Source organism: Onthophagus taurus, chromosome 1, assembly GCF_036711975.1.
Source record: "Onthophagus taurus isolate NC chromosome 1, IU_Otau_3.0, whole genome shotgun sequence".
Lineage (NCBI taxonomy): Eukaryota > Metazoa > Arthropoda > Insecta > Coleoptera > Scarabaeidae > Onthophagus > Onthophagus taurus.
Genome location: NC_091966.1, coordinates 29,720,440 through 29,739,957, shown reverse-complemented (window position 1 = coordinate 29,739,957; position 19,518 = coordinate 29,720,440). Strand labels below are relative to the sequence as shown.

Genomic DNA, 19,518 nt, shown 5'->3' with positions numbered 1-19,518 from the left:
ATTGAAGGGATTGTTAAGATTTGCTGTTTGCGCATAGTTACACAAAGGATGTCAGCAACTGGGGGTTGAAGAGGATGGTTTGGAATGATTTGTGGTTTTAGATTTATTTTTGTGTATGTGTTTTTATAGTAATCACAACCTTTGCAGTAACCAGGTTTTCGCTCCTGACATATTGGGGAGGTGTTTTTTTTTGGGTTTGGTGCAATTTTTAGTGAGATTGTTGAGCTAATATTTTACACATCTGGGAGATAATGTATAGTAATTTTTTGTATGCATCTTTTTGTAGTAATTTTTGTATCGCCTGTACAACTTTTTTAATTGGCAGTTTCAATTAGGGTGTCCAATTCCCGGGACCAAAAATGTTTTCGGGATTCGGGACTAAATTCTAATTCCCGGTACTTGGACCAAAGGTCCCGAATTCCCGAAAATAGTCCCGAAATCAAAATACGTTTGCAAAAAAATATTTAAAAAACATTTAAAGACGTACTTTGGGTTTTTTACTTTAGTGTTACTGTAGGAGTTCACCAATTGAATAAAACAAATTTATATAGAATGAGAGAAACATAAAAAAAATCACAAAATAGGAAATTAAAAAAAAAAATTATTTTTTAAAATATGCTTTAAGTGCTACAAGTGCGTTTAAAGATTTATCTCCTAATACCGAGCGTATTTTCGTTGCAAAACAACCGGCAATAGAAAACGCCCTTTCCGATTGTACACTCGTGGGCGGTATGGTTAGCAAATACTCGTAGCATAGTTGAAGATTCTTGCCTCGACAACCGCCTTTCTCGAAAAGGGCCATTTCGTCTTTGATTATTGTAATTAATGAATTTTTTGTTGATGTTCCAATTTGAGGTGGTGATATTGCTCTCATGCTGGTGGACGTAGACATTGCATTTTCAAATATCCTATTTAATTTTTCTGCTAATGACAGTTCATTACCTTGTTGATCGTTTTTAAGACAAGATAGCGGAATATCGTGTTCCTATATTTAAGCGGATTACAGAGATAGCTCAGTGCACTTGATGTTACTGTTCTTCGTTCATTTATTCGCTACTTTAATTCAGATTGCAAGGCTCTGCTAAATGAAGTATTAATTTTTGAAAGTTCTTGAAACATAAACCTAAAGCTGGCATCAGTCGTGTAAAGATTGGCATCATGTCTACATACCGCCAACACAGTAAGTTTAATAGTTTCAAGACACTTTACAACTCCCTGTAGAACTTCAAAGTCATGGTCAGTCAGATTCATTGGCATGGATACATCAATCATAGCCTTCTGAATACAGTCCTTTAGAAAAACAAACCGTTCTAACATTTGAGTTAAGCTGTTCCATCGTGTTTTGCAATCTAAAATAAGTTTTAACTCCTTGTAATGTTTCCCTTTTACATAGTTCTGCAGAACACTGTTTTTTAAAGTAGAGCGACGAAATAATTTGACAATCTTCCGTACTTCGGTTACCAGTTTGTGAATGTTCCCGTAATTATTTAAATGAAAGCATATTTGGTCATCGTCTTCAATTAACTCAAAACCACCGTCTTCATTATTGTCACTATTATAGTCGTTCTCGCTACTACTCGTGTTGCCATCAGTTTCAGTGTTTCGGTTTGATAATTTTTGTTCATTTTTAGAATAAATGACGGCAATCACTGCAAGTTGAATACCATGAGCAAAGCATAATTGCTGCAGTGGTTGTATTAATTTTCCTACTTTCACCATTACACTGGCTCCATCTGTTGTGATGGAAACAATGTCATCTTTTAAGCTTAACTTAAATCGCTCGAGTTTTTTTTCAATAAGATTAATACATTTCTCTGCAGGCAAAGATCCTTTGATAGGTATTAATCCTATATTCCATATTTTAAGACTTTGTCTTAATTGTCCATCCAAGTATCCGTGAATATTTATATTTATATATCGTTTGTTGGCTATGGACGTCCATTCATCGAATGTTAAGCTGAAACGACGACCTTTTTCTCGTAGACATTGTACTTCATCGGTGAAATTGTCAAATACCTTTTCGCAATACATTAAAATTCTATTTTGAATTGTTGATGTAGAAGTTGGTAAATTCTGAAATCCCCTTGCCTCTAAACCTTTTCTTAAATCTTTAGATGTAATAATAACTCTAAATGGAAGTCCATCTAATGCTGCCATTCGAGCGATAACTGCATCTAAAGAATTACCTTCTTCATTGGAATTAATAAGGAAATAATCAGTCAGTTTTCTCTTTTTTTGCATCATTTGAGAAAATTGGGAAGACGAAGTAGAAGATAAACTAGACTGTAGTTCGTTTTCCTCTTCGTTGTTATCAACAATTGCGACTTCAACAGCCAAATTTTTTTCTAGCGCTGCCGATAACGGACGCGTTGATTATGGAACCACCCCTTTCTTTTTATGCACTCCAGCGAAATGCTTGTGTAATCCTTTTGTTGAGCCGCCTTTACACATAATAATTTTGTTAGGACAAATCTTACATTTCGCCGCTTGTTTATCTGTTGATATATAAAAATGTCGCCATATTGACATTGGATCAGCGTTTTTTTTTTGGGTGTACCTACCGTATAAATTACGGACTCAGAACTCATTTTTTAAATGAAAACAGCTTATATGACAGCTTATACTAAAAAAATTTCATCACAATGAAAGAAAAGCTTTTATTTATAATATTTTCAAATTACCTGTATTTTTGTTTAATTTTGCTTTGTTAATTTATCTCAAATTATTTGACGCGCACACAAAAACCTCCAGAGCACAGGCTAGCCACAACTCACAGTGTCACACGACTATACCTATTAATTGGAGCACCGCCGGTATATAGCACCGATTCTACAAATATTGCAAGGCATAACTCGTTTTAGCCGGTGATTCCCCTATCAATTTACGTTTTTTACGAACTCGGAGAACCGTTTCGTTAGATCACCCGTTAGCTAGTCGGAGTCTCGAGGTCGATATTTTTAACAGGTTGTAATCTGTTAGTTGTAGTCGTTCCGATATTTTAATTTTTTTCTTAATTTCGGGACTTTTAAAATCCCGGGACTTCTTAGTGGTCCCGGACCGACATTTTTTTCAAGAAATCCCGGGACGGAACCGGGCCTAAATACCGGGACTGGACACCCTAGTTTCAATCGATTTAGTTCATCTTCTATAACTACTGAAATTAATTTGTCATTTGGATCTTTGTGTGTATGGTATTCGACTTCATTGCCATTATAGAATTGAGAGAGTTTCTTTAATAATTAAGATTAGTTAAACTGATTTTTAATGAATTATACGTATAATTAATTATAGCGTTTGTATTAAATTTGCTGATATTCAAAGTTTTTCAGTCTACTACTATTTCATTATAATTTTTTTGTAGCTAGGTGTTAAATTGGTGGTTTTTGTTCGAAATCTTGTAGCGGAAGATATCTATTGGAAGTAGATGATTGACTTGGGTTCCAATTGTATTTCCTTTTGAGTTTCTTCTACTGGGGGAGATAAGTCATCAGCTTTCCTTTTGGTGGCTAACGACGTTCTTGTTTAATTGTTTTCCTTTTGTGAAACTAAGTGTATAGCTTTGTATTGTATCTTTGCATTCCCCCCTTATTTTAATAATTCTAGTTTTAATCGTTCAAAATAACTAATACTTTTCTGGTAATAAGTGCATTTTGTTTTTAAAATTTTGTGTAAAATTTTCAATAAAGATGTCGGGCGTCTGGAAAATTTTCAATTATGTACGAATTTAGATTATTTAGTTAGCTATTTATTGATCAATATTATTCCTAATCAATAAATAAGTTACGTATTAACTTAATTAAAAAAGGTCAAGTTCAAACAGCAAATTTCTCTAGATACAAGATAGAATAGAATCTTCGAAACTTGAAAACAAAGAGTTTTTTATATCTGAGATCAGATCCTTTTTAGTATGTGTTAGATAGCAAATAAATGTGAACGTCTCGGCAATGCGAAATTCATAAATGACTTTTAATCTACTTTCAATCTTATTGTTAGTTGATAATTAGATGTCATGTAGCGTAGGGGCACAAATATTATAGTTTATTAAATTTGTTTAATTTTTCATTTTCTATTTTTATTCCTTTGTATTATTTTCTTTCCAGTTAATCATTTTCTACATTACATTACTAATATGAAATTGACAGAGTGATAAATTACTATAATCAGTGAATATATAATTATCCCTCATCATGTGTTAAACCAAATAATAAGCATCGAAATATGGAAATCTCTATGCTTCGCATATAATGGTTGGTGCGATAATGCGCTTAAATAAATTTAGAGAGGGCGGTTTCCCCAATAGTATTTGAACCTAATGCTTGGAAAATATATGCGTTCCGAAATTTCGGGTATTTGTTAACTCGATGGGTGGAGAGATTCTATTATATTGAGCTTGTATGCAATTCCCATTGAATTATCTCCGATTGAATCCGAACATTTCATTATGTAAATTTTATGTACGCGTTAATTAAATAAAAAGTTTGTTTTGTTCTGCTTATTATTAACCTTCTAGTTTTTGGTAAAAATCAAATAATAATCAAAATAAGGTTGCGCACACGTTATAAGGTCACTGTTACCAGTAGTATTGTAACCACAAACTATTTATTATTGTTAATTTGGTCAAATTACTTCCTTCGTGGTAATCTTATCAACACGCATTGTATATTTTGATAAGTGATAACCGAAAGAAACCTAGAAAATGATTTATAAATAAACACACCAACAAAAAAATTATTAGTCGTTTGTAAACAACCCGTACTTTGTGTTCCTGTTTTTTTTTATCTACAAATGGTGCTGAAATCAAGTCATAAAAGCATAAATGCTCAAAGCGACGGCAATTCACGCACATCTATAAACATGGAAAATATTGAATTGTCAAATTTGGAACAAAAAGGTTTGTGTTTTTTTCTTTGTCGAAAAAATTTAATTAAAATAAAGCATTTGTTGGAACGTTCAATCAATAGGAACAATAATTGATATTGTTGTATGGATAACACTAAAATATATCTCGGATAGTAACACATAAAGCCGACGAGGAAAGCGCCGAAGCTTGTTACAAAATGTAATTAATTATTGAAAAAAATGTTTTTGGCCAAATACCTAGTACAAATTGAGAGAGGTCGATCGAAAAAGCGGAGACCAAAAATAAAATGCAAAACGAACGTTTTTTCGCTAACATCGCGGTTGAAATTTCAATTAAAAAGCGAAATGAAAAACCGTCGCATTCCGGTGTAAATTAAAACGGTCCGTAATAACGAACAACATTTTTATTTCAAACAAAAATAGTTGCGATGTTAAATTAATTCGTTTCCTTTAGTAAACACAAATAGTTTTCTATAAATAATATATAGGCGACATACATAAAGTTTTCAGTTCATAAATTTTGCAAAAAAAAAAACTTTCTTTTTTAACTGCGTTTCGCTCTCAACAACTCGGGAGTGTACTATCAAGTTACTTGTCAAGTGAAATATTACCTAGGAAACTCTCTAAATTGCCCTTTAAATATTTTAAACTCTTTCCAAGGAAGATAGGAACAGTGAGGTAACTACTGCTATAAAAAATGGGTGGTACAACGTAGAAAGATATTGAAGATTTTCAATAATTATTAGATATTTAAATAAATCGACTTTAGGTTTAAACACTCAGATGATTATTTATGATTGTTAGTAAAAAAATTATTATAATTTTGTTTATATAATTAGTAATAACCAGAATTACATTCTGATACAAGATTGCTTTTAACATGCTTCCTAAGATGTTAAGAACAAATATTAAAATATTTACCTACAATTCTCCACTTTAAAGTTACAAATGTATTTAATATATCCTTCTATGTGATCCTTGAATCCGTATCAGGCTAATTGAGACTTGTTGAGAGTTCACATTCCATTTATATTACTGTTTCGTCACGATATGTTGTTTATTTGTTTCAGTTTAGATAGGTTGCTTGTCTATGCGTTAGCTGTTTTTAAACATTATGAGGTAGAGTTTGGTTATTACCGCCGCTACGATTTTCTTTGTTTTTTTTCAATGTACTTCACTATTCCATCTAAGATTTTCTAGAGATACCTATACTCCCAGATATCTATATCAATTTCAATTTCTGTATCATTTATACAGATTTCGTCTGGGCCAGATTTTTGGTTTGTAACAACACTACTTTCTGATTGTGTGATGTGATGTTTTTACAGTCGACAAGCTGAAATGTATATATTGGATAAAATGTGACCTAGAATTGAGTCAAAGCAGTGTTTTACTTTTGACCCATGTAATGTTGCGCTATTTATTTTTGAGGAAAATTAGGTTTTCTAAGAAAACTTTTGAAAGTTTGAAACAATTTTGATAAGTTTTAGTAGGTTTACTTTTAACTATATATTTATGAAACGATTTTTGTATGTGTAGGAAAACGATACTCATATGGATAAGTTAACTTTGCGAATTATTTATTCAGTCATCCTGATACGTTGTTATTCCTTGGAGTTCCAAGTTTTGAATCCAAATTGGTTCATTCCTTAGAAAGAGCTTTCTTTAATCTACTGTATTTTTTTTCGTATAACTGTTAATAGGCGATCAAAGGTTGATTGGAGAGTAGCAAGCTAGTTTGATTGTATTTCACGTTGCAGTTATATTGTATTCTTTCATTTCCTGGTCCTTTTTCTTCATCAAATTTATTTGTTTACCTATTCGACGACGATTTTCATGTAGTCTTGAAAACATTCATTGGTTCCCTTCATTGTTGTGGGATTTGGCTTAAATTATACTTTAGGAGAATTTTTTCATAGTTTGATTTCTTTGTCATTAGCATGTTTATAAGATGTATATGTGTGGGTTTTACAGTACCTTTTCTTTTTAAGCAAATTGAGTTAATTCTTCTTCTCGTTTATTTTCGACTCTACTATTCAAACCGAAATGTCTGTAGATTAATATACCTTAAAATTAATTTATCAGAAAGTAATATTTATAATGTACAATACAATGCACACTTTTATTCTTTTTAAGATCTTGCAAGAAGGACCTTCTTGTCCAAAAGAATTAAAATCGAGTTTAAAGATTAATTATGGATCTTTATGAAAGGGGTTTAGCGATGTAGATAGACTGTAATATTAGATTTTCAAAGCAGCTTTGGCGCTCGTTCAGTTTAGTGCGGAGTGTTTGCTTAGATACTCTTAACAAATTTAATTACTAGTTATTTTTCATCAATATTCCTCCGCTCCTTTGTTTAAAGCTCTGGCAGGCTTGGACACGAAAACTTCGATTTTGACCGAATGTATTACATCCTACATCTACGTATATAACGCACAATATTAAATTAATGACGACATTGCTCAATTTCCTTTTAATCAGTCAATAAGTACATATATTAAATGGCTAATACCCATAATATCTTGTCAAATTCGGTGACTGATTTTCCAGGTACAAAGTGAAATGCTAATTTTGTCTTACTACTGAAATTGATTGATGATGATTACGTTTCTCCCAGTTGGTTTGTTTGAATACCATAAAGAGTTTTATATGATTTATCTTATCATATATACCCAAGGATCTTTTCTTCGTGCTTTTTCTGTTGAAGAGTAGTATTTCAGTTTTTGGAGTATACAATTCAACTCTCCATCGTTTGCAGTACCTATTCAGCGTTTGAAGTGCTGCTTTATTTCTGGCTCAAAACTTTCCTTTAGATCGGCCACTTTTTCCGTATCACATGCAGATTCATAACCTTCTGCTTTGGTTTTCGCCATCGTAGCCGGGATATAGTGTACAAATGTATTATAGTATAGTACACGGGAAATCAGAGATCCATGGTGCAGACCTTTTTCATTCCAGATTGACCTCGATCTTCTTGCCAGACGGAATCGTAAGCCTACCGAAATCTAATAGCACCGCAATCACCAGATGTCTTTTGAGACATCTTAAGACATCATATGTAAGCAACTAAGGTAACTATTAACTGGTTATCCTTCATCTTTACACACAAAAAATAAGTTATCGATCAAATTATTGAATTAAGATAATATTTTGTGCTGAACCGTTTGAGTCCCAAGCAGCGCGATTCCATAGTTCAGATTTCCCCGTGGGACTCAAACGGTTAAACACATCCGTATGGGATCTCAATAGCAAAACTTAGCAAGGTACCTTCAAATTCTTCCCATAATTCTCTTAAAGTAGTAACTTTAAATTTGTTTCGTAAACTGTTTGATTCATTTCCTTAATATAGCCCTTAGACGACATTAGATCTAATAGATTCAATTGAATATTCTTCTTTCAAGACAAGTTTTTTTTCTTATAGGATGCTTGCCTGAGTTGACGAACGTAAATTTCGATGCTTAATTGAAAATTTGATGCATGCAAAATCAGGAGATGATTTTAATCTACTATTGCAGGATGCTATGCATCAAATCATTACCTCATTTTTCAATATTTTACTTCTAAAACCTCTTTGGAAATGTCTAATTGTTTTTGCCATTAGAGTGCAAAGAAGGTTCTTCACAACATCGTCAAATTTAACCTTGCTTAAAAGATATAAATATGTAAGGTTTTTATTTGATGTGGAAAATTTGTAGCCAGTTCCTTACCTAGTACTAACCCCATCCAGAAAAGTAAGTTTTTTCTGTATCTGTAAGTATCCACTTATAGATACATTCGTGTTTTCTTTTCACTCTGGAACTAACATTTTGTTCTACGTAACTATTTGCTTCACTTACGATATACATGATTTTTTAACCAAAAAATAAGAAAAACGCCTTACGGGCTATTATCTGTCACAAAATCGTTTTAAAATCCGACGAAAGTAGCTAGTTAGCCGAGTATATGGACGATCCGTAACCTTTATTTTCTTCTGATTGCAAATTTAAACAAATTTCATTCATGTATTTCTCATTCAAATCAAATCAGTTTGATTGCTTATCAAAATACTTTTTGAAATTCATACTGGGTTAGACAAAATACACAACACTAATTATTATTTATTAATAATAATATTATTTATTTATATGTTGTTTGAATAACATGGTGCTTTAGGAGAACTTTCAGGTTCTTGATCAAGAAGTTAGTCTTTCAAAAAGTGACTCTCATTTGACATATTTTCTCCGTTTTCTGAGTAATAATTCTGAAAAGTCCTCCATTCATCAACAAAATTACGACTGTTTTTAAGGAGGTATTGACTTATATTTTAATATTACAATATCCTCCAGTCTTTATAACGTGAAATAAATGCTAACTAAATGTTGTCAGGAGAATGTTTCACAATTCTAAATATCCGGTTCGGAAGTTTTTCTAGCCTTTATGATTCACCCTGTTGTAAGTTAGTAAATATACCATTAAAACAGAAAACACCCATCGTCGAGAAAATCCGCTTTATTTCAAAAAATAATTGTCTCCGTCCATTTAGTTGGCGTTATAAATTTATGATTGTATAAGTGAAAAAAACTTGAGTGAAGGGATTTAAAAATGGTTTATACAGAGGCCATTAAACTCAATCAATTTTTTATGTTATACACTCGACTGGAGTTAAGCACTTATTATTATTCCATCGGGAGCTCAGTTAATTACGTTCTAGAGATGGGACAGAAACTCATCGTTTGAATTTCGCGTTTCTATTGGGTAGAACGCAATGAATGGAACCGAACGACGGACCCTGTATTAACGAAGACATCATGGCCGGAAGTGCATTTACATTTCCGTCGAAGACGTATTGTTATGGTTGTTAAACGTCCTGCGAATTTCGTACTTGTCATCACCAACTCTCCTATTCCTATCAACACCAGCTGTTGTAGTAGATAATATTGTATTTCATTGAAATATTAAACAGTAATAGAACTTGAATTCAACCTTACTCCTACTGTGTATAGTATAAGGTTGTTGTCAAAAATGATGATTAATCTGAATTAAGTGTGTCAAATATTTAATTAAATATCCCTTCTTAGTGTTCAGAATACGAATGAGTTTTACGATCAATTCTCATTTTGTATTCGAATGGCGAATAATTTAATTGATTTATTCGTGAATTTAATAGGATTAACATTTATGTTGAAAAGCGGATTACATAATTATGGAAATAATTTTGTTCGATTATTCCCTAAAATGACGAAAGTATTTTGTATTTATATATTTACACATATATGTGAATAAATGTCCACATCAATTATCGAAAATTTATGCTAATTATTTTTTTAGATGATAGAGATGTTCCAGATGGTCCTATTTGTGAAGATGAAGAAGAAATTTTACAAGAAGAACATTTTATTGATGTTGAAATAGATGATAAGGTATCTAAAAAGATGTCTAATACTTATGCTGCAAAGAAAACAGTCGCACAAGGTAAAAATTCTTTTATAAATTATATAGATAATAACACAAATATAATTAAAATAAATAAAATTCAACATATTTGGGGTTCAAAAATACCTGCTGTCATGAAATAATACGGTGTACTGAATTTTAACATGAACGACCTCGATGGTTAATTTAAATTTTGGTGGTGCACAGAGAGGGTCCAGGGTTATCTGTCGAAAATATGACCGAGTCCCCCTCAAAAAGTCCATCACGCACAAAGGGCAATGGAATTACTGGGTGCCGCAGGCGTTAGGACGTAAAGTTGATAATTGGGTTTCGTGCCCTGCGCTAAAAATCGAATTACCGGCCGGAAAGTGCGCTTCGAACGAGACGACATTGTCCGCCTGTGTCGACAAATTGGTAATTACGTGTGTGGGTTAAAATTCACATGTCCCAATTGCCACCAACACCCCCTCAGTATGTAGACACGTCCAACCTAACTTCACCACATTAACCCAACTCAGTGCATCGTCACGTCAGTTTGGACCATACATTGTGAAACTCGATGCTGGTTATTTACTTAGGTTTGGATGCAAACACGTTATAAACATGTCATGTTTATGACCAGAGAACTAACGTTAAAATCAACTTTAAGTAAATTTTATAAAGAACTTATTTAAGAATAAAATTATGTGAAGAAATTTGCTCGTTTTACAGAACTGTGAAACGTGATAAGCACATCCTTGTGAACAGGATATAAAAAATGTAAGATAAGCCAATTTACTATAAATTAAAATATCAAACGAAATCTAAAAAGTATTAAACGCAAAATATTAAATGGGATGTGTTAAAAAGTGTATTAAAATATAAAGAAAGGATTATAAGGTGAAAACGTATTAACCTTATGATCAAAAGTATGTGTTAAGTCACTGTTTGCGTTACTAAAATAATCTCAATGAATTATCCGCAGTTCTAGATCTATCCGTTCCCAATGTGTGTCCCACATTGTCGGGTACTTTTCTGATGTTAAATTTCAATGTCTTCTATTGAAACCGCATCTCGATACTACACAACAAAAATTTTCAGAAAATCAGCTACCTTTGGCCGGTGGTATTATTTAATTTGCCTACAATTCATTACATTTTCTATTTCGGTAAATTCTCTGGTGTGAATCTCCGGTATAGTTGGTCGTATATCATAAAAAGGTATGTTATAACAAGCAGGCTGCACTGTATGAACAGATAGTTTTATTAGAACTAAAGTTTTATCAGTTTAACCGTTATTACGACCTCAAAAGGGTTTCATTATGATGTTACATTAAAACGGCAAGTAATATAAACGGCGATAAGGCTGCTAAACGTGTTGTCAATATAAACGAATCAAATAGTCGTCGTTGGAGAAAACACCGCAATATTTATTGATAATTTTGTGCAAAGCAATGAGAGTTTCACTGATTCTAAACGAGGGACTTTTCTCAAATCGATGATGCTGAGATTTTCTTTGTGAAACAAAATCGTGTAAAAGGAGTACCAATAATCAGGCAGATGATGCAATTAAAGGGCTTTGATATTGTCAAAGTCATCGATGTGGAAAATTTAAAAGAAGCGGAAATTGGTGAAGGAGGTTAATGCTTCACGATAACGTTATAACGTCGTACATCAATATATCAGACACTTCCGATAGATATTGAGCAAATATTATTTTCAAAAATACGTAATTCAGCTTAGAAAGAAAAAAGCTATGAATTCAGTTAAATTGGTATGCCTCGTAATTACACAGTTAGTGAGAAGGGTTAAAAAGAAGGAAAACTGGTAAAAACTATCGTTTAATACATAAGCCACCTAGTTATTTATTTAGTAAGTTTTGGGCACCCAAAAAGTCTAAATCTCACTCGATATAAACCTTTTCGTTATTATTTCCGCTGATATGTATCACCTGTGTGATACACAAGCATGAGTATTTTGTAAAGTATTTATAAGGTCTCTTTTTGACTTATGCGAAGTTAGCCCCCAATTAGATAGGATTTTACATGTATAGTATTTTGACTATAACAAGAGAACCACTAAACCGATTTTGATAAACAATGTCTCATTCGAATGTTGAATCCTTAGCTAATACTAAAGTGAAAATGACCGATTCGAAATCTCTTTCGAATTCCTCTAAAACGCCAAAATATTGCGAAGATACACGAAAAGAACACAAAAACTACCTTCTTCAAGTAGTCATAACTCGTAAACGATGTACTCGATTATCAAGATCTATACGTCATTCGATTCGTCATAATTTCTTCTATTGAAATCACAAAAAGCCCGATCTCGATTCTTTTCCGTTAATCTTGTACAGCCCTCGAAGAATGACACCGCGTTCGGCTCTTGTTTACGCACGTACCGAAAGTCTAGCCCCCAAAAATAAAAAATTAATTTGTATTAAATTGATTATAACTAGAGAATGGTTTGACGGGTTTTAATGTTTTATATCTCAATTAAAAGCTTGCGCTTGAAATGCCCAATTCGACATATTTAAGGATATTTTGATTAAAACACAAAAAACTAACTAACCAAACACATCAATTATATCCTTAATTATTTGATCAATTTTAGTCATCAACCTCTCGATCGAAAATATCATCCACAATTAATGCGAAGGCGGAAATGCCCGATTTCAAAATTTACTAATTACCTACGTACGGTTATTTAAATGCCTCCACGTATCTACCGACTGGAATTTTGATTAAATTCGCTATAACTAAAGAACGGTTTGACCGATTTTAATGTTATATATCTCAAATGAAAGCTTGCGTCTGGCTGAATGTAGAAGTTATAAACGTTAAATATACGCTTAACAGTATACACGCATAACATAGTAGTACATGAAACTGTAAGTGCATTTTTCTCAAAACATCCTTTTTACATCTGGTTAACACGATTCTTAAAAAAAGTACTCATTCGATTGACTCAAAATTTGAACTGCACTTTCAAAGAGCATCTTTCTATCGTATGACCTACAGAGAAACTGATACATATCATGTTTCTTGCAATAAACTTATCGGTTATCTTAATTTGATTAGGCACCATTTTACCAATAATGTTTTTTTTTGCTTAGTTTTAGTTCATACGATAATCACTAATATATAAAAAATAACACCATTTGATTTTTAAATTTCAGATCATTTCAAGGATAGATATTGTGTCAACCAGCAACTTAGACAATCCACGAACCAACTTGGTTGAGGGACAATGTAAAGATTATTTTCTATAAACAATTCTTTTTAAATAAGTGAAATCATGAAAACATATGCAAAAGATTAAATTAAAATACCACATAATTTGGTAGCAAAAAAATCCCAAAGAAATCATTTTATTTGATACAAAAAAAGAGTCTCCCCCCTTAAAAAGCTTGAATTAGATTATACTAGTATTATTTGGAGTGGTTTACACTCACTTGCAAATTATTTCATGTTTTGACAATAATAATTAAAGTTGTATAATTTTTTCAAGCACAAATCCAATGAGTAGCGTTCAAACGGTTTTTATCTGGCAACATTACACCGTTCAAATCGCGAATTATTATTATTATTAAAACGACTCACCGAATGGATGTTGTTTCTCTTGGATTGTACTTCGAAGCTCAGCTAGAAAGAAAAGATAAATTAATTTATTGTGACAAAAAAAATGAATTAATACGATACCTTTTAACATCCATAAAATAGCAATCCGATGATCTCAACATCACTAATATCACCTAACACTTAGCATAAACATAACACGTATTTATCACTTAATTCACGTAATAAGTTTTATTTTTCCAAACTACTTTATCACCCTTAAATGCCCGCACATCAACTAAAATGCGTTCTTAGCGAATCAACTTCCAAACATCCCCTCCTTAATTTATTGTGTGAAGAAGGAATACTGGAGGCGAATAAACAAAAAATGTAAAGACGACCGGGCGAAGCGGTTTTAAATCGTTTTTTGGTTTTAAAACTCAACCTTTCAAAAAAATCTAAAAAAATTGCTCGTTTTCTCGAAACATTTCAAATAAAAGTTACGTCATTTTACTAAAATAAAACGCATTAATCGAATTTCAATGTTTACCACTTCCTGCAAAAGAATCAGGTGCCCAACAAATAATTAAAACGAAGCAGCCAAGACGTTGGATTATGCATCATCCCATTTTTCATGTCATGAAATATAAATTAAAAAAAAATCGTATTTCAAGAACAAATTGAGATATCATCATGAAATAAAAAACATTTTAAAGCAAATTTAATGAAGATTTAATGCGCTATATATATAATATAATTGGACTAGAAAAATGGGGGTTAACTTCGCATAGGTCTCTTTTATTGATATTACAAATCGCACATTTTACATTTTACATTATACAAATCGCAAATATAGGTATCTACATTGTTGCTACGCATAGTGGTAAAAAAGTAATTCGTTTTTTTATTATTTTTCGAAATTAGTGCAGGTTAACCCAATTAAGTTGGTTCTACATTTAATTTATTAGAAGATGAATATCATATTTCAGCATATTAAAACTATTTTTTTGATAATAGCTTACCTCCTCAGATACAGGTATGAAATAAGTAACAGTTTTTATGATATGTACATTACGTATGTACTGTTTTTATCTATAAATTAAAATAAAATCATTCTTAGAAAGATGGTTCATCTTAATTGCGAACAAATACAACAACAAATAAACCTGGTGCATACCAAATTTAAATTATTGAAAAGTTATTAAAATTGTAAATGTAAAATGTTAAGGCTTTGTATGTGTGAAATTTAGGTAATTTAAATCCGATATTAAATTCCGTACAAAATATTTTTCGATAAGTATTTCCTATAACTGCATTAATATGCTGACACCATGGAATTCAAAATCCTTTGTGAAGTGTAGCGGTAGTCATATTAAAGGTTAAATTTGCTCCTCTCAAAATTGTCAATATCACATCAATAGCTTTAATACTGTTGCAATGAGTTAAAATTAAACTCTAACCAGTGTCCAATATAAAAATTTATTTAATAACTTAATTGTATACTTTCTCGAGTGAGTCACAGTTCCTTAGTTTGAGATAAAAAGTGGTAAGGCTTTTCTTAATCAATCAAACTGCAGTAAACTAGGAATCACCGACTTGAAAATTTACGTTGCACGTTTCATGGTATTCTAGCATATCATCATATTTAATTCTAGTTAATATTACATCATAGTTAATAATCACCTATTTAATTAAAATATTATTGAAAAAAATTATAAGTGGTAATGCAGGGCTATTACAACAATACACAGGCAAAATTCGTATATAACTTCGACTTGGTTGTTTTGGCGTTTTCAACCGATTTCGACTACGGTACTTGTCTCTCTGGTCTTTACCTGTAGTTTGATCTCCCTGAATTTTTTGCTGGCGAGCTTATTAATCCTGCAACGAGAGGGTTGAAACGCATGACTACTCATGAATTCGGATTTACAAAGCCCAGTCATGAAATATTTTGCGTTAACGTATATGCTAGATTCTTGTTTAATTTGTTTTTTACGATAGGATGTTTGTTAGTTAATAATTGAATACATACAAAGACGTTTTTGTCCCAACTCTTACACAGGAAAAAATATAGAGTAAAAATCAACTCTAAAACATGGTTCAGATCGGTCCAATTTATTTAGAGTTATTTTTTTGCACTATATAGTGTAGGTGAATAGATTAAAAATTTACACTAAATAGTGAGAAGATGGTGTTTATTAAATAGTGTAAAATCGTTACTCTATAACAGTATATTATATGTAATCTAACTAGATGTTGTCGTGACTCTAATTAGATACATTTCTAATCTAATCAGTGTAAATTATTAAAAATTCGCTCTAATTTTATTCTATTAATTGACAAAATATCACTAAATAGTGTGTATCTTATACTTATTAGTGTTAATTTTTAATTGGAAGTGGAAATATTTTTAGGGAAGTTTTACGTTTGTAATAAAAATCAAAATTATAAAATATTTGTTTTTATTTTTACTTGTAATATATTATTATAACTTAAATTTAAAAAAATTAAATTCTATTTATATACATATAACATATATAATACTTAATTCATTTTAAAGTTTCCACCGAGTCACCATTATAACTGCATCTAATGAGTCTTCTATAAGTTTCCTATTTGTATAGTTGCACCAAGTTGCACATTTTTACCAATCTTCACAAGGAACTTGTATGTAAAATCTTCCGGAAGTTGCACTAATTTCACATCATGAATGTTTTATTTTGGCAAACATAATTAAAATAAAAATAATCGTTCTTTCTTTCTATATCGCGTAAATCAGGTCTCGAGACGCTATCGAGTTCCTACTCGTTTAGTAGATGACCGTTAAATTTTAGCTGTATCACACCACATGTTGATCACGTGGTACCGACGAGTAATCCCGAGCAAAATAGTGCGGTGCCTACGAAGTACCCGAAGGAAAAGTACACGTCTAGTGTAAAATTTAATGTTTTATATATTACATAACTTCACTAACATAAGTAAAAAAGAACTCTCCTTTAGAGAACTGTAAAAACTACTCTATTAAGTGAATAATATATGAACTCTATATTAATATTAAATATAGTGTACATTAGAGTTATTTTTACCGTGTGATATTACAATTTTTACTCTAATTCTTTTTACCAACTACTCTAAAATTTTTACACGACACGATTTTTTCCTGTGTAGGGTGCGTTCAGATTCAACGCCGGGCGACGCTGAGCGTTTGAATTGCATACCATATATTTGAGATTTTCAATAAATTTCAACATCCTAGCGATAAAGAATAGTTGGAAAATCCCACCTTATCAGCGTTATTCCGAGTTAATTTGTTCACACATTGTCTGCTGTAAGTACTTCAGTTTTCTAACGATTACGTAATTGAATTGCGATTATGGCATCGTCCTCAAGAAAGATCCTAAAAAGGAAACCTACATATCTTACTATAAAAAGCAAAATAGAGAGTAGATATGATTAGAAAAGGATGAGGAAAGAGATGGGAATCATCGAAGGTAAGCTGGAAAAGGCAGAAAAGGAAAGAAGGAGGAATAACCTAATAATGCACAGTTCAATATTCTTGCGACCCGTGAGATGATTGAAGGAAAATGCAGCCTTACAATATGGGAAATTATTGCACACGTTGGAATATGGTGCGGGATGCTCAATCAAACATTTCAGATGATTTGAGTTACCGAAAAGTAACCCAAGAAAACAAACCGTCCTGCCGTTTGTGAAAAACTTTTGGCACGATATCGAACAAAGGGAAATGCTTTCTTGAGGTACATTGTCATCAGTGATGAGACGTGGGTTCATCATTACACCTCAAAGTCTAAGCAGGGAAGCGTGGAGTGGCGAAAACCTGGAGAAGCTGCACTACGGAAAGCCAAGACTCGTCTTTCTTGTAACGATTTATCGACCTATCGACGAAAAAGACGAGACATGCTTATTCGATTTTTAAAATACTGGAACATCTGCCATACAGTCCCGATCTGTAGCCGTGTGACTACCATATGTTTGGGCCACTCAAAGAAGAACTGGGAGGTCATCACTTTGACGACGATGAAGATGTAGAAACATTCGTAGGCAATTGGTTATTTAATTGGAATTAATAAACTTCCAATTCGGTGGGACAAATGTGTGAATAAAAGAGGAGATTATATAGAAAAATAAGGTGTTTCAAAAGTTTATTTACTATAACAACGTAACAACAAATGTTCTAAAACAAATGTCCGATTCATATTTGATTCGCCCTCGTATATGTATATTTAACTGATTAAAATACATTTTAGGTCATTTTCTATGTTATTTTCGAAATCCCCAACAATTTCACCACTAAAATACGAATTACATACCTATTTTATTCCACAAGTATATAGCATTCTTGATCCTAGAATTCACTAACCATTCATGAAATTCTTCCAGGAATGTCTTGATAATCATTTTCAGGTACTTGCTAGTGTTTCGGTGCTTCCGTCTGGATAACAGTTGGTATCGGTATTCCTTTTATATACTTTTCTTACAATGAACTTTACTTGCAATGTTATTTACTTGGAATGAAGTTGTAACACAATAACATGATAAGCCGGCTTAACGAGTTACAAATGCTAATGCTGAAGATTACATGAAGATAATAAAAAAATAATCTTACCTAAAAATATTCTTAATCGTGATCACAGTTCTTTATAGCATCACTTGTTGCAGCCACGCCCGTCCATTTTGGTGGTTTATCACGATGTATCCTGCAGATGTTGACGCTGTAGTGTTAATAGAAGAACGAGATTTTAGGGCAAGTGGGTCATTTGTACAAATAATTCTGTACAAATTTTATTCTAACACATAGTGTAACATTTAATCAAATTATTTTGACAGCTTTTACACTTTCTTTTCCAACAAAATAAAAACTTAATTTTTCGTTAAATAAAACTCACTTAAAATATACAGTACCTAATGATTTTTTTGTTATTTTTTAGGAATGATGGATATAGCATTAATAACAGCAAATGCAAACCAACTTCGTTATCTAATCGAATTCAACAGGAATAGCTCAACATTCTACGTTAACGCTATTTTGATAGCCGTATCTTTACTCCTTCAAGTTGGCATAGGAGTAGCGTTAATATTTAAGGGCCGCTTAGACTTGAAAGGAATGTCTAAAGAGAAAAGCGCCAAGACAATAAACAACCATGTAGTCGTCGGTATCTTCTTAGTAACGATAATTAATGTTTTTGTGGCTACTTTTACTGTAACTGGACATGGCAATGGTTCAAACGGTGTAAACTAATAGGATTATCTACAAAACTAATCTCAGAAGAAAATAATACCTATGTATATTTTCTTTTATTGTAAAAAGTTTAATAAATTTATATTTAAAGTTTTATAAATCTAGCTTTTAAGTGTTTTGAAAGTACTTTATCTAACTCTTTATTACTAAAAGAATCTGAAACGGTTTCCGCATGGTTTGAACTCTTACAATGAAGACAAATCGTTTCATAGTTGACACATTCACAATGCATCCAAGTGAAGATGAACGAAGTTTCTGGTCTATCTTTTTACTCGTTAACGGGAACGCTTCTCAATTTCTATACGCTTAAAGTGTTAGTTTCGCGGAGACGAATCCGTAAACGGCGGAAACTGTTCCCGATGTAAATCTCTTTTGGTAACGTTTATGGAAACTTTTCGTTCGTAATCCGTATTGTTGCCGTATCGTGGGACGGCACGACCGTTTACAT

General features: G+C 32.1%; 1 protein-coding gene across 2 annotated transcripts; it reads left to right on the top strand.

Annotated features, from left to right (window-relative positions):
• Window positions 1-4,749: 4,749 nt before the first annotated feature.
• LOC111416417 (ninjurin-B-like) lies at window positions 4,750-19,174 on the top strand. 2 transcript variants are annotated; one of them, XM_023048436.2, is made up of 3 exons: window positions 4,750-4,891; window positions 10,168-10,311; window positions 18,760-19,174. In XM_023048436.2, exons 1-3 carry the CDS (start codon window positions 4,786-4,788, stop codon window positions 19,068-19,070), a joined length of 561 nt encoding a protein of 186 aa, XP_022904204.2. In that variant the 5' UTR covers window positions 4,750-4,785; the 3' UTR covers window positions 19,071-19,174. The 2 variants fall into 2 exon arrangements, with proteins under 2 accessions (XP_022904204.2, XP_071055449.1); XM_071199348.1 differs by lacking the exon at window positions 4,750-4,891 and adding an exon at window positions 9,905-10,114.
• The last annotated feature ends 344 nt before the right edge of the window (window positions 19,175-19,518 follow it).